Below are 21,146 nucleotides of genomic sequence, written 5' to 3'. Positions count from 1 at the left end.
AATAATTTTAGGTCGAACTTGTCATAACTGATTAGTCTTGTATGATTTACATATCTACCATGCGATAACGAACTACAAGTGATTGCGGTTCGTTAATAAATAAATAAATAAATAAAAATAAACCAAAATCGTCAATTCTCATAAAGAAAATTTATACTTGCTAGTTTATTAAAAATGAGGTGTATGTTATAAATTTATAATCTGAATTTTTAATAAAGCAAAAAGATTATATTCAATTGTTTCAAAAACTTTATAGGTCAAAAATATTTTTGAATTTGTTTATTATACCTATTATTTAAAACAGATGCAATACTATTTTTTCCTACTCAAAAGAAGAAAAAAAAAATCTTTTAGAGTCCATTTGAATTGAAAATAATCAGGGTATAGAAAGAGGATTCTAAATAGCTTAAAATAAAAATTGACCCAATTATGAGAAATGAAAAATTTCAAATAAATTTTTAATAATTTAAGATTCATTGTAAATGAACTCATCCAAATAAATATAAATTTTATTTTCTAAAATGTTATTTAATTTAAATTCATTGCTAAACTTTTTTATACATTACCACTACATTAGAATAAAAAGGGATGAAAAGTTGAAAGTACATGAATGTATTTATTTATGCGAAAGACAATATTAACTCAACAACGGTGTCATTACGAAGTTACTAGTATTTAAAGAGGCCCTGTTTATTTATTTTGTTTTAAAGATTTGTACTTATTATTATTATTATTATTATTATTATTATTATTATTATTATTATTATTATTATTATTATTATTATTATTATTATTATTATTATTAGATTTAATAATAATAGAATATCGGGAGATAGTATGAGCAATTATTAGCTGCAAAGTGAAGCAGCTGACAACGTAGCATTTCTTGCCCCTTCTCTCTCTCTCTCTCTCTTTCTCTCTCCTTCAATCATCGTCACCTTCATAAATCTCTAACTTTATACTCTCTCTCTCTTCTCTCTCTCTCTCTCTCTACCCTCTCTCTCTCTCTAACAGACACACACAGAGAGACAGACAGACACAGAAACACATACAAACACACATCTCGATTTACAGTTAACTATTGATTATAATTACGGCATTCATATATACCTTTTATTTTTTTCCGTTTTGATGGTGTCGTTATCTTAAATCTTGTCTGCAAATCGTAAGATATAAAAAAAGCAATTCCACAGTAATTATAAGCTCGCATTCAGCCTTGGCCCCCAAGCAAAAAACCTTTCTTCAATTCTCATCAAAACAATAATTAATCAAGGATACATATGCATTCAGACACATAGTTGTGTGTGTGTGTGTGTGTGTTGGAATTGATATCCAGAAAATTAATTAAGCCGCCAGCTATGCAGCATCAACAGCAGGGAGGAGGAGGAGGAGGAGGCACCGCCGCGGGCGGCGGCGGAGCGGGGGAGATGAATTTCGGTACTGATGAGCATCAGAAATTGGGAGATCTGGGAATAGCGGAAGCAGCGTCGCCCATAAGCAGCAGACCTCCGGCGGCGAATAATAATTTTGAAGAAATGATGAGAGTGACGGCGGCGGAAGGCGGCGGAGGAGGGTCGGGTAACAGGTGGCCGCGGCAGGAGACATTGGCACTACTACAGATTAGGTCAGAAATGGATGCTGTGTTTCGCGATGCCACCCTCAAGGGCCCTCTCTGGGAACAAGTTTCGAGGTACTAGTATCATTTTTTTTCTCTCTCTTAATTAGCTTACAAAAAAAATACAACTTCTAATTATGTTATTAATTATTATTTTTAAATTTTAATGCATAATCAAGCCCTTTTATCAATTTTATTACTATATAAGCATAGACGTTAATTAAAACGAAATATCATACTAATTAATTAATATTGAAATAATCATATATAAAAATGTAATTTTACTTTTAAAAAGAAATTATGGACCCGAACCTCAAATAATAAATAAAAAGAACATCTACTTAATTGTTTTGGCCTTTTGGGTATTGGTAATGTGATTTATGGTGCAATTTTTTTATTTTTTTTTATTAATATTAATTGTGCGGAATAATTAGGATGGTCATAATTGCGTAATAAGTGTAGCTGCAGTAACAGTTGCTATACGATGGAAATAGGTACCAAATAATTTTTTAGGTAGGAAACTGAAAGAGTCAATTACTAAATTTTATTTATTTCATCATTTTATCTTGATATAAATAATTAGGATTGTTATTAAGAGGGTGTTTGACTAAGCTTATAAGATGTTAAAAGGAGCTTATAAGATGTTTTAGAGCTTATAAGTTCTTCCAAAGTGTTTGGTATTTTTTTAGAAAAAGATCTTAATTTTTTTTAAAATAAGCTGTTGGAGAGCAAATAAGATCTTTTTAAATAAGTACCTCTACCCCACCTTTTTATTTAAGATCTTTTAATGAGTAAAAATAGGAAATAAGCCCATTATCCAAACACTCTAAAAATTAATCCTAAAAATAAGATGTAACAACTTATCAGCTCTTAAAACATCTTATCAGACGTAAGAGCTTATCAGCTGTTTAAAATAAGCTTAGCCAAACACCCTCTAAATAAAGAGTAGGGATATATAATCATGTGATTATTTTGATTTGCTCGAAGATATACATTTAGTGAATGTCGGAAAAGAAAGAATTTGTAACACTTAAATGAGAAAAGAAAAGAAGTAAAAGGAATAGGAAAATGGAAATAAAGAATAGAGAATAAATGGAATAGAAATCAAAGAGAGGTGTGATAATGATAGGAGCATGATATTGTAACCAATCTTCTTTGCAAATTGTTCTGATTAAAGTATTTGTCTATTTTCATTATATTAAATAAAATAAAAAGTTTAAAATATGGACTATATGTTATGAAAAATGAAATTTCTCTCTCCTCTCTCTCTCTTCTCTCTCTCTCTCTCTAAAAGAAAGGAAGGAAGGAAGGAAGGAAGGAAAGGTAGATTTGTTAGCACGACAGGAAGGGGGGGCACATGGGGCGTGTGTGAATGTGTTGGCATCACGAGTCACGAGACCCGCATCTTTTAAATCTAATCATAATCATTATTTATTAATTATTAATTATTAATTAATATTTCGCTGAATTCCATACAAACAGATCCGCTTCATCCATTTCTACCCAATCCATGCTTACTCTACTTTCTTCACTTCCCACTTTTCTCAACTTTGGTTTTCCCTTTATTTGCAAATCCCCATACTTATATTATTCTTACTCTCTATCTCTTCTACTGAAACAAAAATAATCTTTTTTTATTCTACTCTCTCTCTTCTTTACCAAAACAAAAATAATTTTTTTTAGTCCGCATGTTTATAATTCAACTGGTTTGAGTGATAAGTTGGTGCTAAATAATCACCTTTTTTGGTTTGAAGTTTGAACATACAAAAGAAGTTACAAGAAATAATAATAATAATAATAATAATAATAATAATAATAATAATAATAATAATAACCATTTTACCGCTCTCTTCACATCATTTTTTTTGCTTTAACAAGTTTAATTTAGTGTATATGGGCCATTTGACAGACACATATATATACTAAATTTTTGAGCCGTGTGTGCAATGCACATGATTGAAGTAGAATCAATACAAAATAAAATATATTTGTAGAACATAAAATAAAAGATAACATTAAGGTGGTCTGGTTTGTAGAATTAGTGCGAATCAAATAATTGAACTCGAATTTTTTTGTTGGTTTTGATTAGGTTGAATTCGTTACGTATAATTTATGCCAAATATGATTTACTTTTATCGTGTGATTTGCAAGCTGATATACTATAGAGAAAATGAAATTTACCCGGTACTTCCAAATTGTTGGTTACTAATTCATTCGTTATTAAATATAATAAATAAAAGTTTAATTTTGTTAGAATATATAGTGAATGTGGGACATTAGTTAGACGTAAACAAACATGAAAGAATATATACATATCTTTATATAATTTGAATATATAAAGTAGGAAATATTTTGTATAAAGTAAAAGTGTAATTGATAATTTGATTTGATAAACTGTACTGTACGCAGGAAGCTAGCGGAGTTGGGATACCAAAGGAACGCTAAAAAATGCAAAGAGAAATTCGAAAACGTGCAGAAATATTACAAGCGAACGAAAGAAACCCGCGGTGGTCGTCACGACGGCAAGAGCTACAAATTCTTCGACCAACTCGAGGCCCTTAACACTAGTGCTCCTTCCACCACCACCACCACCACCACCTCCGAGAACCTCGTACACCACCATCATCATATTCTTCCAATCACCACCACCTCATTACCAGCGGCACCGCCAGTACTCCGTGAGCCGCCCTCAGCTCCTCCTCCTCCTCCTCCTCCACCACCATTATTCAGTACGGTTGGGGTGAGTTTCTCATCGTCTTCAGACGAAGAGCAAGAAGATGATGATGAAGAAATGGAAGCAGAGTTGGGTGATGATATAAACATAATGATGCGCCGCAAGAGGAAGAGGAGGAGCGGCAGCGGCGGCGGCAACAGTAGCAGTAGTAGTAGTGAGGAGAGAATGATGGAATTCTTGGAGGGTGTAGTGAAGCAAGTAATGCAGAAACAAGAATCCATGCAGCAGAAGTTTCTACATGCAATTGAGAAAAGGGAGCATGATAGAATGATTAGAGAAGAGGCTTGGAAAAGACAAGACATGGCTCGGCTTGCCAGACAGCAAGAACTAATGGCTCATGAGCGATCCATCTCCGCTTCGCGAGACGCTGCCATCGTTGCCTTTCTCGAGAAAATCACCGGTCAAAAATTCAACCTTCCACATCACAATCCACAACCACCACCACCACCACCACCAACTAATAACTATTCCATGCAACAACTGATGATTCCAACCGATAAAATAACGGAAAATAGTTCTCGTGAGATGGTAGTGGCAGTCGTGCCGCCGGAAAAACAAATACAACAACATGACCAATTAACTACTACCGGGGGGACCGGTTCTTCGTCGAGATGGCCGAAGGCGGAAGTATTGGCATTGATACAGCTGAGGAGTGGGCTTGAGCACAGATACCAAGAGACAGGGTTGCCTAAGGGCCCTCTTTGGGAAGAAATATCTGCCCGCATGAAGGGAATCGGGTACAATCGAAACGCAAAGAGATGCAAAGAGAAGTGGGAAAATATAAACAAGTACTTCAAGAAAGTTAAAGAGAGCGACAAGAAACGACCAGAGGACACCAAGACGTGCCCTTATTTCCACGAGCTTGATGAGTTGTACCGCAAGAAAGTACTCGGAAACACTAGCGGCACCACCACCACCACCATTCTTGGTGGTGCGGCCGCCTTTCCCGAACAAGAGAGGCATCAACAAGATGTAGTAGGAATGATGTCATCGGAGGATAATAAAAATGATCAATTGCAGGCTTCTTCCTCCCTTTTTGGCGAACAAAGTCAGGCTAAAATCGGAGGAGGCGCAAAGCAGGTATTTTACCACTTTGCATTATAATTAAGATCGTATCATAAATTATGGTTATATATATATTTGAAAATAAAATATGTGATGATTAATTCTTACTATTGTATTGAAGCCAGAAGCCATGCTAAAGAAGCAACATAATCAACAAGGACATGGAATAATCATGATGGAGACTCGTTGTAACAACAACATTATTAACGGCTCTATTAATAATGGTGGTGATGATCTTGATCGGGATATGATCAACGATGATGAAGAAAGTTACGGAGATGAAAACGAGGAGGAGTTTGATGCTAAGACGACTGAAGAAGAAATGAAAATGGCTTACAAGATTCAGTTTCAAAGACAGAATAATAATAATAATAATAATAATAACAACGTAAGCTCCTCTGGTGGCGAGACACCATCGTCGAACTCTTTCATGGCCATGGTTCAGTAAGTGATCTTCTTCTCTGGCCAGGCGGCACAACGTCTGACTTTTGCATTATCGAAAATTGTATTTATATATATTTAAAAATATATATATGGAGGCTCACAAAGAAGAGAGGAGCCCTTTTTTTTATTTTTTATTTTATTTTTATAATTTCGTTCGAAGCTGTTCTCATCGTCAACATTTATCGGACAAAGGACCTTTGTTGGGGGATGAGAACACACTTGTGCGTGCATGGCAATAATTTGCTGATTTGTTGATTTGTTTGGGTTTAATAAGCTCTCTCCGGAGCAGATAATATATACACGAAATTTTCAATTTACAGAATTATAAAGCTTCTGTTTTTTTCTTCTTTTGCCCCTTGCATCTTTTCGAATTGCACAATCGTCCTCCTACTTCTTGCTGCAAAGTACTCCGTCAACTTCAAAAGTATCATTGATATCCTTTTTTTACATGTCTACAATTAATAAAATCATTGAAATTACTAACATGTACTGGACTAATTGTCGATTGTTGACGATATAGTATTGCTTTCACCGGCGTCAATGAGAGGGCGTAAATTTTTTTAGAGTGAAACAGAAGAATTTGTTACGTACATTTAACGAGAGGTTTTGGAATTATGATGAAAAAAGATTGGGAAGTTTTAATGGAGCTATAAACTTGAAATATCAAAAAGCTCCCTGAATTTTATAAGTATATACATACAAATTTGCACACGTGTATTTCTTTGTTCTTTCCTTCGTTTTTTGAGCAGGTAGCGCATGTGTTTTGTATCTGCTCGGCTATATAATATTTAGGCACGAATTTCTCAAGAGTACGTAATAGGTTATATAGTAGACTTGCATGTTGAAGCTCACTCTGGAGTAACTGGATACAAATAAATACACTTGATCTTTAACATTTTTCAGTAACCTACTATTGTCAAACATAGAACATAAGCACACAATCTTCGTTTTGGTAATAAAAGGACTAGCGTCCCCCGTAAATAGCCAGTGCACTCTTGAGTTCAACTTGTTCTTCCTTTACCCAACATCAACGAATCTACATTACCTCCGATTTGTGGGTAATTACTGCATCTTGCCATGCTTCCATTCATACAACTACTTGCGAAATAATCCATTAAATAAGTTGTGCCTTTTTTAGGTTTGACATAACTCCTCTGTCTTCACTGCCCCTCTCGTTGTACAGAACCTTTTAAAAACGTAAACGAAAATGTCATTACATCATATTCTAGGGCAAAGTCAAAATAATCATTCCGCAAATTGTACCTTATCGATGATTCCGTATTCAAGAGCTTCGCTGGGACTGAAATATTTTGGACGCCTAATGTCCGCTTCAATCTCCTCGGGTGATTTTCCAATATGTTTTGCGTACAGTTTTACCTTTCAATTTGAATATGAATTTCTTAATAAACAGCATTAACAAAAAAAATAAATGATGCTTATATCGAATGGAGAAATTATTTTGTTGGCTTTACCAATTCAGCCTTCACATTTCTAACTTCTTTCCTCATAAGCTCTACATCAGTTGCTTGACCCTGAAACCTAGCGATTGGCTGCAAAATTACACAGTAATTAATATCAAACAAAAAATACCACTAATTCCCCGAAACAGAAACTCTAGTTCAACCGGGTTGTAATATAATTAAATTCATAAATAAAAGATGTAGTATGTCTAAATCCCAACCTGCTTAATCATGATTGTGGACGAAGGTAAGGCAGAACGATTCCCCTTTGCACCAGCAGCCAATAGCAATGCAGCTTCTCCCCATGCATTACCAACACATAGCGTGAAGATGGGTGGTTTTACGTACCTACAATTTTTAGAGATCAGAAATACCAAAAGGAACCAAAGTCGACAAAAACTTTAGCAAGACAGTCACCATCCAGTGAGATGTATGGGCTGAAGATTAATAACCTCATAACATCATATATTGCAAAAGCTTCTGTCTCATAGCCCAACTTCTCCCCGCCCTGCCAAGTAAAGATTACAGGATTTTCTAGTTAAATGCAGGATAAAAATCGAACAAGCACCAACAATTACAGGACCCGCATTTCGTTAAACTTCACGGAAAACCATGACCCATTCCCTAGTGCAACATAGAACAAAAATGGCTTTATCAAACAGAAATGACATCGCCGTATTATAGTCAAAGTAGTTTTACTCCGACAATCAGATCATATATTCATATCTTATAACATAATAACAGTATCCCATCAAAATTATATTTCACACATACAAATGAGATGACCGACCATAAACGAAGAAACCAGAAGAATTTGCAAAAAGAATTAACCAGAAGAAATCGAGTTAGGTTTTGGAAAGTAGAAGAAAGAACCAATTAAAAGGTTCATTTCATGCAAGTAGGTTATAACTAAGAACAAAAAAATCACAATGTGCTGAAAGGAGGTGATAAGCTTGTTACGACAAATGTTGGTTACCAGATGCTCTTTTTTTTAGTTAAATGTATGATAAACATGGAAGAAGCATAAAAACAAATGAATATACTGCAAGACAAGTTCTAGTTGACAAGCAATTTTAGTATATTGCCAAAATCACCCCTCATTCGCAGAGGCAAAACTGCAAAGACAATTTGAGCCATTTCATGTATCTATGCATATAGTGGTGGTGTTAATTGGCATGTGCACATATTAATATTATAAACAAAATAATGCTGGCAATAGCATAAATAGAGACACAATTTAAAGCATTAACGGTATAAAGCTCTAACCTTGGTCGTCCCAGTAGAATTTACATAAAGGTAAATTGGTTTTTCCTCGTCTTCATATTGAAGGTAAAGAAATTCTGCTAATATAAGTTCAGTAACAGATGGAACAAGAGACATCCCCAAGTACACAATTCGATTCTTGTACAAATACGATGCTAAATCTGGCGGAGGTTGCTCCCAGGCACTTCCTCTTGAGAAGGGAATTACCTGTTAACAGATATACAGCCAATATAAATTGAGATAAAAGGCAATCCCATATGAACAAAAGTTAGTCAACTTCAATTTAGGGGTGGTCAATTGACGCTCACCTCCACCCCAATGGGAAAGAAATTTGATATACATGTACAAAAAGTACTGTAAGATCTAAGTTTATAACTCGGCAGTCGGACTAAATCAAATATTATGGATGAAGTATGAGATAGCATCCAAGGAAAACCCGAGGAAGCATGTCAATCTTACATTGATACAAAGACACTCAAGGCCACACAAACAAGAGAAACAAGAGAATATACTCGACTTGATTTTATTAATTCCTAATTAAAAATTTGACAGTTCTTTTTCATGGAAAATTAAAACTTAGCAAAGTGTATATAAGATTCTTTAACATCAAATACAGAGAACTGCGGAATTTCATGTACACTACAACGCGCTTTTCAGGAATACTCTCAAAACTGATTATCAAACTAACCTACTAGCATAGGGTGAATCCCATGCCGGCATTTGCATCTGAACTAATTTTATAGGAAGCATACTCGGATCTTTAAAGAGATCTGCTCAGCTCAAGGAGTTTATCAAGGCAACAAACCTTCAAAAATGGCAAATTGATTGCGGCTCTACCCATGTCATCAACAGAAAGAAAACGAGAAATATTTCTAACCCCTTCATATAATGAAATCAATGTTCATAACAGGCTATAAGGGTTTATATGATGCAAAGGTAAGTTTTCTTTTTTATAATATAATATGCAAGGTATACTTAAACATGGACTTGTTATTACCCCGCGGCTCATCTCCAATGCAGGTATCCTTGACTCTTAAATAGATGAAATAATCCTATTGTGTCTACACCAATTGAATCAATGTTAACTATGAATTTGAACTTCTTTTTCCTCTATTCGTATTATATGACGAGTCAGTTATTTGCTTCATTGGATTCAGTGGTGGCAGCTGTGGAATCTGCTATTTGGTTAGCCATTCTCATTATTGGTTTCTGAGTGCGAAGCTACACAAGAATCTTAAGTCTAATCGAGGAACATTCAAGCATAAACTTTTCTTGACCTGTTCTTCAACAGAAAGAGGATTAATTTCAAGTTATTCTAGAAGAATTTCAGCACTTCCTATTTAATTCCTGTTTCCTTAGCTGGCGAAGGCGACAAATTATTCACTCTGATGTGCCTTAAACCGCTGATACGAAACATAAAGTTAACATGGTGGGTGAAAATACAACAATGTACGAGCTAGTGTAGAAAAAAGAAAGCAAATTGAAAATTTTCAAATTTGTAAAAAATCGTAGACAATCCAGCAAGCTGATTGACCTGAAATGGTCATGAAATTTTTGGGTATTGCAGGAAAGACCTCGAGTATAAAACCAATGAAATACTTAGACAAAGTGGCTCATGCAAACTACCGCAGTTGGCAATCTAGTAAAAAAAATCCCAAATGAACCCTTTTGGGCCAATATTTCCCAAAAGTAAGGCAATATTTCGTACCCGTTTGGGACAATATTTCCATTTCGCTTTCGGCAAAGTAGAATGTCGTAGCATCAACATTCGATATCAATCAGTAAGTTATTAGAGCATCAACAAAGTAACACTTCAATTTAGCACACACCCACTGAACTAAACAACGACTCTAACAACTGGGTCACTAAATGGTTTAGAACTATAGATGGTATTTACTCTATCCTCAAGCGTACACTCACATCAGGGTGGATGCGATATGATACAAACCTATTTAACTACATTTCCTTGTTTGATTGCTCCTCTCGAGATAAAACGAAGAGAAAAAAGAGAGGTTTACATAATAATAATCGATGTATACCTAAAACGCATTGTAACATTATACCTGCAGCAAAAAAAAAAAAAAAAGAAGAAGAAAAAAGCAGAGAAGCAGCTAGATGAGTTGAATCAATATCTATATATAAATTTCTTCAAGGGCTAAACAATACCAAGATCAATAAGCAATAAATGGAAAGCATTGTCTTATGACGTAAAATGACTAATAAACAATGTAATAATGAATAGATTACTGAAGCAAACGCCAATCACCAATTTCACTAACTAGAATACTTCAAAGAACAAAGATAATAACAACAAAAATGAATTTCAATACCAGAAGAAAAGTATTGTCTTATCAACATAATTTTGTTTCAAATCAAATTTTAGTATCATATGCTTAACGCCTAAATTATCTCACCACAACCAACAGATTGAACTAGGAGAAGAAAAAAAAAAAAGAAGATAAAAGATTCTGACAGAAGATAACAAAAACAGGCATAGATATGAAGCGGACAGTATACCATAGTGACAACGCCACGTTTAGCATTTGAGCTGGAGGGTGTGCTGAGGGAAGCGGGTCGGATCTTGAGACCCGAAAAGTCGCCGGAGACGCTGCCACCGACGAACGGAGAGAGAAAACTCGTCGGCGGAGAAGGTCTGCGAGAAGAAGAAGGAGAAGGAGAGGCTAGAACTAGATTGGGGCTTAGTGTCATCCGAGTTGTTGGAGAAAAGAGCGAAGCCATTGAAGCAGAGGTTTTGGATTGCAGGAGGAGTGAGAAAGGGGTTTTATTTTACTTGCTTCAGGGAAAATTGAAGGGAAGGGGTTGGTCGGGTTTCAGAGAGGTGCACTTTCAAATCGGATTTTTTCGTACCAGACCCGAACCCGTATTGGGATTTTTTTATGAAAATGTTTTCCTTTTATTTTTTGGTTTTCTGTGACAATGTTAATATGTGAAGGTTTACTTCACCACGAACTGTACCGGCCCCTGGTCAACATCCCGCTTAATCGTTCACCTCAATAGGAGCCAGAACCGTAAACCCAACTACCATATAAGCGTCGGTTATCTCTTCCTTAAACCGATGGTTCGAAAAGTGGAAACAAGTGGCCACTCGTCGAATTAAAATAAAATAAAATCAATGGTCAAGATTTAAAGCATTTTACCAATGGCTATTTTGACCAGGACTAGTCGCTTCCACTTAGTTTGGAAACGATGAGTCAAACTCGACGCTATTAATATTTCTTTGATCGACGATTCAGATCCTCCGGTTGTTTGGAATCAACAGCCTTGATCATTTGACCGTTGGGAAGTTCTCCCAACGGTATATACAAATCATACATGATTGAATCCGAGTTGATTATCGTTCGGTGCCAAGACACGTACATTAGAAACAACCGATGGAATTTAACACTTATTCCACTTAAAATACAAATATGCCAACTTCTACCCAAGACGAGTTTAAATATATTAAATATTGAACTAAGTGTGGTTCAATCATTAGAAGATATCCGCGCAATGCGTACAATGAAATCGCTTCAATTTGGACAAGAATATTCCCTCAAAAGTAAGGAATTAATTCAATTTTAATACTTCAATATTAAAACTAAGTTGTGGTTTTGATTCTTTAAATAAAAGGATATGTAGGCAAGTTAAAAAGTACGTTTAAGCCTTTTAAAACTTTGTTGTTTGGTCATTAACTTGGATAGGGAAATTGAGTATCTTTTAGCAAACTACAATTGTCATTTGTCAAAAAATATCTGAATGCTGCAAGTGAGATGGTGAGAAAACTAAAAAAATTAACTTTGAATAACATGGACTTTGAATAACATGGACTTCATATGTGGCTATGCAAGCACATTGGGCCATATGCCAAGCACAGACAGGGGCAAGGTGATGGGGTGCAGAGGGGCAGTGGTGCTGGTGTTAGGAGAGCCCTTTTCCCTCCTCCACCAAGATGATTATCATGTCCTGGAATACCATAGGCTTTAACGAGCCTCTGAAATATAATCGGCTAAGGAATCTCATTCTGAAGCACAAGGTGTATATGGATTGTTCAAAACTTTGAGGATTTTTGTGCGAGAGTTTGAGGATTTTGGGGTCGGTTGAGAGCTCCATGTATGGTTTGGGGGGCTTTAATTGAGTCGTGTACCCTGAAGAGAAATTTCGGGGTAGAGTAAATCCCAACTTTGATTTGCATGACTTTAATGAATGCTGCCATGTTTTGGAGCTGCTGATGAATTCTATTGGTTGTCAATATACCTGGACCAATAGTCCATATATCATACCTATTTGGAGTAAAATTGATAGCGCTATGGGCAATAGTGAGTTGCTCCAAATTAGTGGTAATACTTTTGCTCATTTCCATGTTGTTGGTTACTTGTCAGACCACTGTCCATGTTGTGGTTACTTTATCTGAGTCATCCATTGGATGGAAAAATTTGTTTAAAGTTTATTAATATATGGTCTCAATATGAGAAGTTTAAAAATAATATTCATGAAAATTGGAACTCTCATGTGTATGATATTGCTCAATACAAACTGTTGTATGATATTGGGGGGTTTAAAGAACCCCATCAAGGCTTTAAATGCTTTAAATGATAAGGAGTTCAACCATATTTCAAGCAGAGCTACTAAGGCTAAATGATGATATGGAGGCTGCACAAATCAACCTACCGACTAGTTTTGCCAATACTACACTAGCTGGAAAGGTGTCTTGTCTATCCAAAACGACAATGTTTCTAGAAGAGTTAGACATGATTTTCTAAACATAGAAGGCCAAATATAATTATTTCACAAATTTTGTCAGGGGCACTAAATTCTTTTATGTTGTGGTCAATAAGATGTCTAAAAGAAACCATGTTGTTGCCATTACACTTGAGGATGGCTTGGTGACTACATCTTATCGGTAGACGGTGGCTGATTTTATCTTCTGCTATACAGACTTGCTTGGAAAGAAGGAAGGGTGGAGGGGGATTGATGTGAATGTCGTTGCTCAGGACAAGGTGATTTCTTGAGCACAATATTGACCTGGTTGCTGATGAAGAGATATGGGCAGCCCAAAAGAGTATTGGGCCACATGGATTCAATTCCCATTTTTTTTTAAATGACTGGATTGTAGTTGGGCAAAGTGTTAAGAAGGCTGTGAAGGGGTTATCCAATGTTGGTAAATTGTTGAGATTGTTGAATCACATATTAGTAGCCTGGATTCCTAAATCAAATCATACTACTAATGTCAATGACTACAAATCAATTGCTTGTTGCACTATAGTGTACAAGTTGATTTCAAATATTTTGGTCTCTAGAGTTTATGTAGTCCTTGAAAGATAGTGGATAGGGCTTAGTATGCTTTTATTGGAGGCAAATTGATTGCGGACAACACCCATTTGATGAAAGTTGATCTGGAGAAGGTCTATCACTCACTAGATGGGAGTTTATGCCAAGGTTGCTGATTGAAATGAAATTTCTGACTAATTTTGTCAATTGAATAATGGAATGTCTTACTACTACATCATGTTTTGTATCTATCAATGACAATTTCCATGGTATTATCCAATGGCAGAAATGGCTTAGGAAAGGGACCATGTTTCCCCCTTTCTGCTTGTGCTATGCTATGCTTGGAGTAATATTTCTCAAGATTGATTAAAGCCATAATTCAGGACTAAAAGTTCAACTACCATCTCAAGTGTGCTCATTTGCCCTATGCATATGACTTGATGATTTTTCTTCAGGGGGTGCTGGCACTGCAAAGTGAAAGAGTACTTTAGTGCCCTGCTAAGTTTGGGTATGTTTGTGGTTTGAGGGTAAGTGCCAAAAAATCCAACATGTTCGTGGCTGGAGTTTCAGTTCAAGAAGTTGAGATTTCCTTTCAAGTATCTAGGGGTACCTATTGCTACTTCTAGATTGAAAGTGAGCAATATTCTCCCCTACTTGATAAGATTTTAAAATTTATCTGTAATTGGTCTACAACGACCTTATCTTATGTTAGGAGACTGGAGTTGATAAGATCAATTATACATGGAGTATATTGCTATTGAATGTTAATCTTCAATGTTCATGATATTGATGTTCTTGATAAGATACAAAAATTGGGTAGCATTTTCTTGTGGGGGAAAGAGTTGCTAATATTACTTGGGATAAGTTGTGTTTCCCTAAGAAGGAAAGAGGACTGGGCTTTAGGCAATTGCAAACTTGGAACAAAGCCTTGATTCTTAAAAAGCCATGGGATATCCATAGTAAGAAGGATACCCTCTGGATTCAATGGGTGAATGGTATTTTCTTGGATATGGTTGAGATTTGGGATTGAATTCCCCTGAAAACTCCCCTCCCCTATTTAAAGTTGTTAAATTGAGGGATATGGTTGTGACTAAGGGTGGTTCTATGTATCGTTTGGTGGTTTTGATGAATCAGTGGTCAAGTGGCGGGAAATTTGACATATAGTAAGCTTGTGAGTTGTCTCGGAGATAAGCAGGTTGTGGTGAGAAGGTCTAAACTTATTTGGAATCAGTGCATTATATCTAAACAAGCCTTTATTGTATGGCTCAATATAAAACAAATGCTAAGGACCATAGATACATTGTTATATAAAGCGATTGATCACTCTTGTGCTATATACCATTGTTTGGTAGAAAATGTTGATCATTTGTTCTTCGATTGTCTTTTCAGTACTGAAGTTTGGGCTAGGATTAAGCAGTATTTGGGAGTCACAAAGTACCTGACTTATGAGAGGAGTATTCTTAACCGGATGATGAGTATATGCAAAGGTAAGGCTATACAAGAAAAGGAAATTAAAGGGTGATATTTATTGCTTGTACCGTATATTTTATCTAGAAGGCTATGAACAAACTGGTCTTTAAGCAGGTGGTGCCTAAAGGAGAAGAGAAAGTATTCCAAATCAAATCTCTTGTGTATAGTAATGTATATTTACTATTTCCTTGGTGTATTAAAGTGTGTACAAATAGAAATAGAATAGTGTGTCATAAAGTGATTTATAGAATAGAAATTGGATGGAATGACGTCCTCGTAATTATTTTTTCTTTTTTTTTTTGAAAGTACAAATTTAAACTTCAAATTTCGATACCAAAAAAAATGAAATTTAAGGGTTATTTTAGTATTTTACACACCATGTACAGAAATAATAATTCGAAATTTATCTTATTAATTATTAGGAAAAAATATATATGGGTATCCTAGTTGCAACACTATGCGATTATGTTCCCCAAATAACAATCACAATTTGCCTTATTATTAATCCTAGTCCTAGTGTATTACTTATGTCCAGAATTATACGAAACCTCTCTCTTATATTAAACACTCTCGGTACGCCAAGTGTATTTGTATTGATATGCACAAGGTGTTTGGTGTTGGTGGAGGATTAAACAAGTTGCCCGATTGTGCAGTCTACTTTGCCTCTATTGGAAATGTGTTGGTTGATGTGCTGAGATGATAGATGGGGTCTTTGAGGGTTGGTTGCGGTCGGGGTTGAGAAGTTTTCCCTCCCTAATAAACTTAACCTCTGTTTGCAGTTGGAATAAATGTGGATTGGGTGGTTTGGTGTGTTAGAGTGCCACTGTTTTTGCCTTGTTGTTTTGTGCTTCCCATGGTGGTTCTTATGCCAAAATGGCACATGGACCCCTTTTTGGTACCACCACGTTGGAAAGAAAAGAAAGAAATTTCAAGGCTTTGCCTCTCTTTTGTTCTTGGTTGTTGTTGAAGGGTAGATACTTAAGCCCCATGGCTTAGCCTTTGTTTGTTTGTTGAGTACTGCTGAAAGGCGGAGATGCAAACTCATTATCTTAGCCTCTGCTTGTTTTTCTCTAGATTATATTTCTGAAGGGCAAAGGTATAGGTGTCAAATACAAAAACCGAGATCTAAATGCCAATACTTAAGCTTTGTGTGCCTATTTTGCTATTTTAAAGGCCAAGGGTTTTGGGTGCCATCCCAAGATCATGGTGTAAATGGTAGTTCAGTTTGCTCTTACTTGTTTTCTGTATAGTTTTTGTGTGTTATGTCCATTTTTTATGTTGTTGGTATTGGATGATAGATAGTAGCCCAAGTGCCATTTATGAAGTTCGATGTCTAAATAGTGTTGGCGGTGTTCTTGAGCAACAAAAGTTATTACAATTCACTGTTTTTGTTTTGATATTAGGTATGCCCTGTGTAGTTTCTACAAAGTTTTCTTAATCAATAAAAAAAATTACGTTCGATCAAAAAAGAAAGAGCTCTCAGTGAGCTCTCAATAGCGAGAGAAGCTGGAGAGAGAAGATCTCTCATGCGATTTAAAAAATTTCACTGTTGCAAGTTGTGCTCCCTCGCTATGCTATTTATCATTCCACTGATTCTTCTCAGATCTATTGAACAATGAACATAATTAGTTTTTAAACGTTCCACTCAAATTATCACTACGTTGTTTCATTTAGTTCAATTTGAACCAGTTTGTGGCTTGAACCTTAATGTTCGCGAATTTGCAAAATTGGGGTTATTTGAACTTTTCCATCGATTTCTTGTTTCCTTACATGGGGAAATCAAAGAAAATGAATAAGTAAAGTGATAGCAAGTCTCCTTCACCATTAAAGCTCTCATTGAAAGAGAACCATGAAGATTCAGATTCACTATGTCGACTGAAGGGTTCTTTGATAAGAACACGTTTGAGCAGCTTACAAATCACCTTAGTGGAATTGGTTTGTACCCAACTTGAGAAGAAAGATTTCCCATCCCTACCAATGGCTCCTAATGTTATTACCCAATCCCCGTTGGCGGCAACACAACCCTGAAAGGTAACCGTTCCAAGAACTATTCCACTTGGAAAAATGTCTCTAGCACCTTGGGGGAGTGCAATGTCGTTGGGCGAACCAAAGGTGAAGAAATCTCTACAAGAAAACATGGAGAATCCAACTAAAGATGCATAACAAGTGTTTGACAAAATTTCCTCGAATGAGTATGTGCCAAAGATAGATGAGAATTGACCACAAGCCACTTGTATTGATAGGTTTATGCAAAACAAAGCTCATGCTCCTGATTTTCCGACGGAGTTCACACCAACTGAATGTTCAAATATAGTTTGGTAAGAAGTAGATGAAGCTCGTGACTGATTTTCAAGTTCTCCTACGAAGAAGTTAGGTAGAATGTGATAGAAGGACCATAGACAAAGTATGGCAGACAACTACACCTAAAACCCATCCCAAAATATTTTAAATATGATCTTAATGAGATGAATCTAGTACATATTTGGGTTCAGCTCAAAGATTGGCCTTTAACTCAGTGGAGTGGTGCAACTATGGCAAATTTCTTGTCAAAAGTTGGTAACCTATGAAGTTCTTAAGCAAGAATCACCTTCTCATCCAATGGCTATTCCACAAATTTCTATCCAAAGGGAAGTGAATTATCCTTCTCAATCCAAAGATAAAAGGGAAACTGGGGAATTCATCCTAGTCAGTAACACGAAGAAGAGGAAGCCTATCACTGAGATTTTATTCTCCTAAACTGAAGAGTATGGTGTTTCAAAACTAAGCTAGACGGGTGACTAATGGTTGGATAGGAAGCTCATTCACTCAAGAAGAGGTGGATGTACAAAATGAGGCTAGTAGGGTTTTCATCATTTTCTTTAAATGATTATTGTCCACTGGAATATAAGGGGCCTTAGTAGGCCTCTTAGCAGAGTAGGATAAAATGAGATCTCATTTTTAATAATAATAATAATATGTATATTTTGGATGTTTTGGAGACCAAAGTCAAGAATCAAAGTCTGGTCAACAACATTATGTGTAATCAAATTACAAGTTTAATGAAAGTGAATAATCTGGCTTTCCATGATGGATGCATGATGATTATTTTGCGGAACCCCTCAAACGTTCTGTTGGATGTCAAAAGCATGGACCCTCAGGCTATCTATTGTGTTGTTCAATGCAAGACTTATGCATTACAATTTCATGTGAGTTTTTTGTATTTATTATGTACTCCAATTCTTAGAGAAACCCATTGTGGGAGTCTTTGCTTGATTAAAGTCACAACTTGAGAGAGTCTTGGTCGGTTCTTGGGGATTTCTATGTTGTTTTGAGAACATAGGAGAAGATTGGAGGTAATAGCCTACTCCCTATGATATAAGGGACTTCAATAAATGAAGTCGAGAAATATTAGAATTTGGGCATTCATAGCGTTGACCAGTACATTTTGTGCAGAAAGCTTAAAACCCTAAGATAACCCATCAAACAACTTAACATCAAACCCATCAAACAACTTATCATCAAGCTCATCAAACAACTTAAATCTTCCCCCTCTTCTCATAGGGCGATAAATCGAACACGGTTTATCGGAATTGTTTAGCGCGAGCATTTATTTTAAGAAAGATCCTTTTGATTTTAGCTTACTGTATCATAAAAGTGAACTTGAAATTTTTTAAACATTTTTATAAGATTCCAGTCTTAAATTTGTTTTAAGAGTAAAAGAAATAAGCAGTCCTAATTACTCTTTTTCCGAAATCTTTTTTTACAGAAATTGAAAGTTCTATTCTAATAAATGAGAGATTTCCGAGTGCTACACTTTGTTGTGAAAGCCGTATTTATTCTTAAAAGAGGTTCAAATAAAAATTAGAGCTTTTGGAAAACAATTTGGTGAAACAAAAGAGAAAATAAGGAACTACGAGAAATTTCATATAAACGAATCAACATACTTTAAAGTTCCAAAAAGAGATCCGTACCGATAGAGTCCATTTTCTCTAATGAGGAAATATTCTAATAATTAAAACACAAAGGAAAGTAGTCTTTAGATTACATCACCAAAATAATACTAGCATAATTTATAGACCCCTCGTACGAGCATCAAAAACTTCGGGCAACACTCCGATCCACTACTCGGTCCATTCCGGTGAGGAATTACTACTACTACCTGCAATTAAAATGTCTATATGAGCTATTAAGCGCAGTAAGAAATTCGAATGAATAAAGAGGATTTAAAATAGATTTTACATAATTATATACGTATATACATATAAGCATCACACCAATAATATCCGTACATTCACATTAATCGCATATAGGCAATTACCAACACTTAATCATATAATTAGCCATATAATCAAATCAAGAGTCAAGAAAGACAAAAATACCCATATGTGCAAATGCATGATGAAAACCATTTTCTGTTGTCCGAATGCGTAGAAAATTAATTTCTTTACTTGGATAATAAGCATATTATAGTGAGCCCGTTCTTTTGATGGAATAAAACCATCTCGTTTACTATAGTATCTGTTGTTGAAATACCGGTCCCCCATATCCCGACTAATTCAACAAAGCATTCCATTAATTCTTCCAAACTTTTCCAAGACTATTTTAGGCATAACAATGATACCAAATAATTTCGACCCATAACATAAGTTCAAATCACCATATGAAAACACAAATATTAATCAGAGACATATAGAGTTATACGTCCAAGCATAAATCATATAACGACAATTATCATAACTCACATACACATCACAACACGCACACGACACACACTCAACATACACTTAACCCATGTAATCATAAAACATCATTTACAAGAGCATGAAACAAATATAAGCTGCAGATCCGTGCAATAAATTCCATGTTTCATAATTAATTTGCCAAGAATCTTAAAGCACTATGATTAAAAGCATAAATACTTCTTTTATGGCACATGCACAACTAATATATCGAAATAATAGCAAATGGCTTCCCAAAAATTTCAAATTTAATTCTAAGGCCCCTAACTGACCAAGTTCGAAGATTCAGAAATTATTTTACAGTTTTATATAATATCTAATTTTTAAGAATTTAAATACAAAGAAAGTAGGTATTTTTCCAAAAATCATTTTCTTCGAGAATATATATATATATATATATATATATATATATATATATATATATATATATATATATATATATATATATATATATATATATATATATATATATATATATATATATATAAGACAATCTATTCGCTCGTATGGCGACATGTGTAAAATTTTAGGTTTACAAACCCTAGGGCAATTTTTATAATTTCAACAATCTTTGGGTACGAAAAAAAAAATTGGTTACGAAAAGATAAAACACCGTTTCATCTCCCCTGAACTTATCTGCACAGTATACAGTCCCCTCAATTACATTAGCACACGATCCACATCAGTATTTTTCAGCAGTCTTATAACTTCTCATATCCAAATTCATGTCGCATATGTACATTAACCCGAATTATATTATAACTTTTCCTTCAATCGTTCACAGAAATCTTTCGAGTATTATTAGTTCCCATAAAATTGAAGATATAAAAATTCCGCCGGCAGATAAATCAACAAAATTCATCCAGAGTGGGAGTGGAGCAGCTGCTCATTGTTTGCCAGTGGAAGCCGCTGCCGACGGTGCCCGAAATTTCAAGTAAGAGTTAAATTAACTGCAGTTTTTCACAAATTTTGTTTCACTCCACGAGACGTTTGTTCTCAACTTCTTCCCAAACCATGTATCCAATCTCGCTGCATGATCTCTATCATTAAGCAAGAATCTCAAGGTGTTGTTTCGATGAACATCGCTAATTGGGAAATCCACGAGAATA

General features: G+C 35.3%; 2 protein-coding genes across 3 annotated transcripts; one reads left to right on the top strand and one right to left on the bottom strand.

The window, feature by feature from the left end:
• Positions 1 to 834: 834 nt before the first annotated feature.
• On the top strand, positions 835 to 6,207 carry LOC105978089 (trihelix transcription factor GTL1-like). Of its 2 annotated transcripts, none has more exons than XM_013003502.2 (3): positions 835 to 1,690; positions 4,025 to 5,429; positions 5,540 to 6,207. In XM_013003502.2, exons 1-3 carry the CDS (start codon positions 1,359 to 1,361, stop codon positions 5,549 to 5,551), a joined length of 1,749 nt encoding a protein of 582 aa, XP_012858956.2. In that variant the 5' UTR covers positions 835 to 1,358; the 3' UTR covers positions 5,552 to 6,207. The 2 variants fall into 2 exon arrangements, with proteins under 2 accessions (XP_012858956.2, XP_012858955.2); XM_013003501.2 differs by having other exon boundaries at positions 840 to 1,690; positions 5,536 to 6,207.
• A 450-nt stretch (positions 6,208 to 6,657) lies between these two features.
• Positions 6,658 to 11,497, bottom strand: CLPR4 (CLP protease R subunit 4). Its single transcript, XM_013003504.2, has 7 exons — positions 11,099 to 11,497; positions 8,585 to 8,788; positions 7,771 to 7,826; positions 7,540 to 7,666; positions 7,331 to 7,408; positions 7,122 to 7,235; positions 6,658 to 7,044 (listed from the first exon to the last, which is right to left on the bottom strand). The coding sequence occupies exons 1-7, from the start codon at positions 11,318 to 11,320 to the stop codon at positions 6,973 to 6,975; spliced, it is 873 nt and encodes a 290-aa protein (XP_012858958.1). The 5' UTR covers positions 11,321 to 11,497; the 3' UTR covers positions 6,658 to 6,972.
• Between the last annotated feature and the right edge of the window lie 9,649 nt (positions 11,498 to 21,146).

This window comes from Erythranthe guttata, chromosome 1, assembly GCF_056151865.1.
Source record: "Erythranthe guttata isolate IM_541 chromosome 1, IM_541, whole genome shotgun sequence".
Lineage (NCBI taxonomy): Eukaryota > Viridiplantae > Streptophyta > Magnoliopsida > Lamiales > Phrymaceae > Erythranthe > Erythranthe guttata.
Note: the sequence above shows the minus strand (reverse complement) of the source record. Positions and strands in the feature narration are given on the sequence as shown.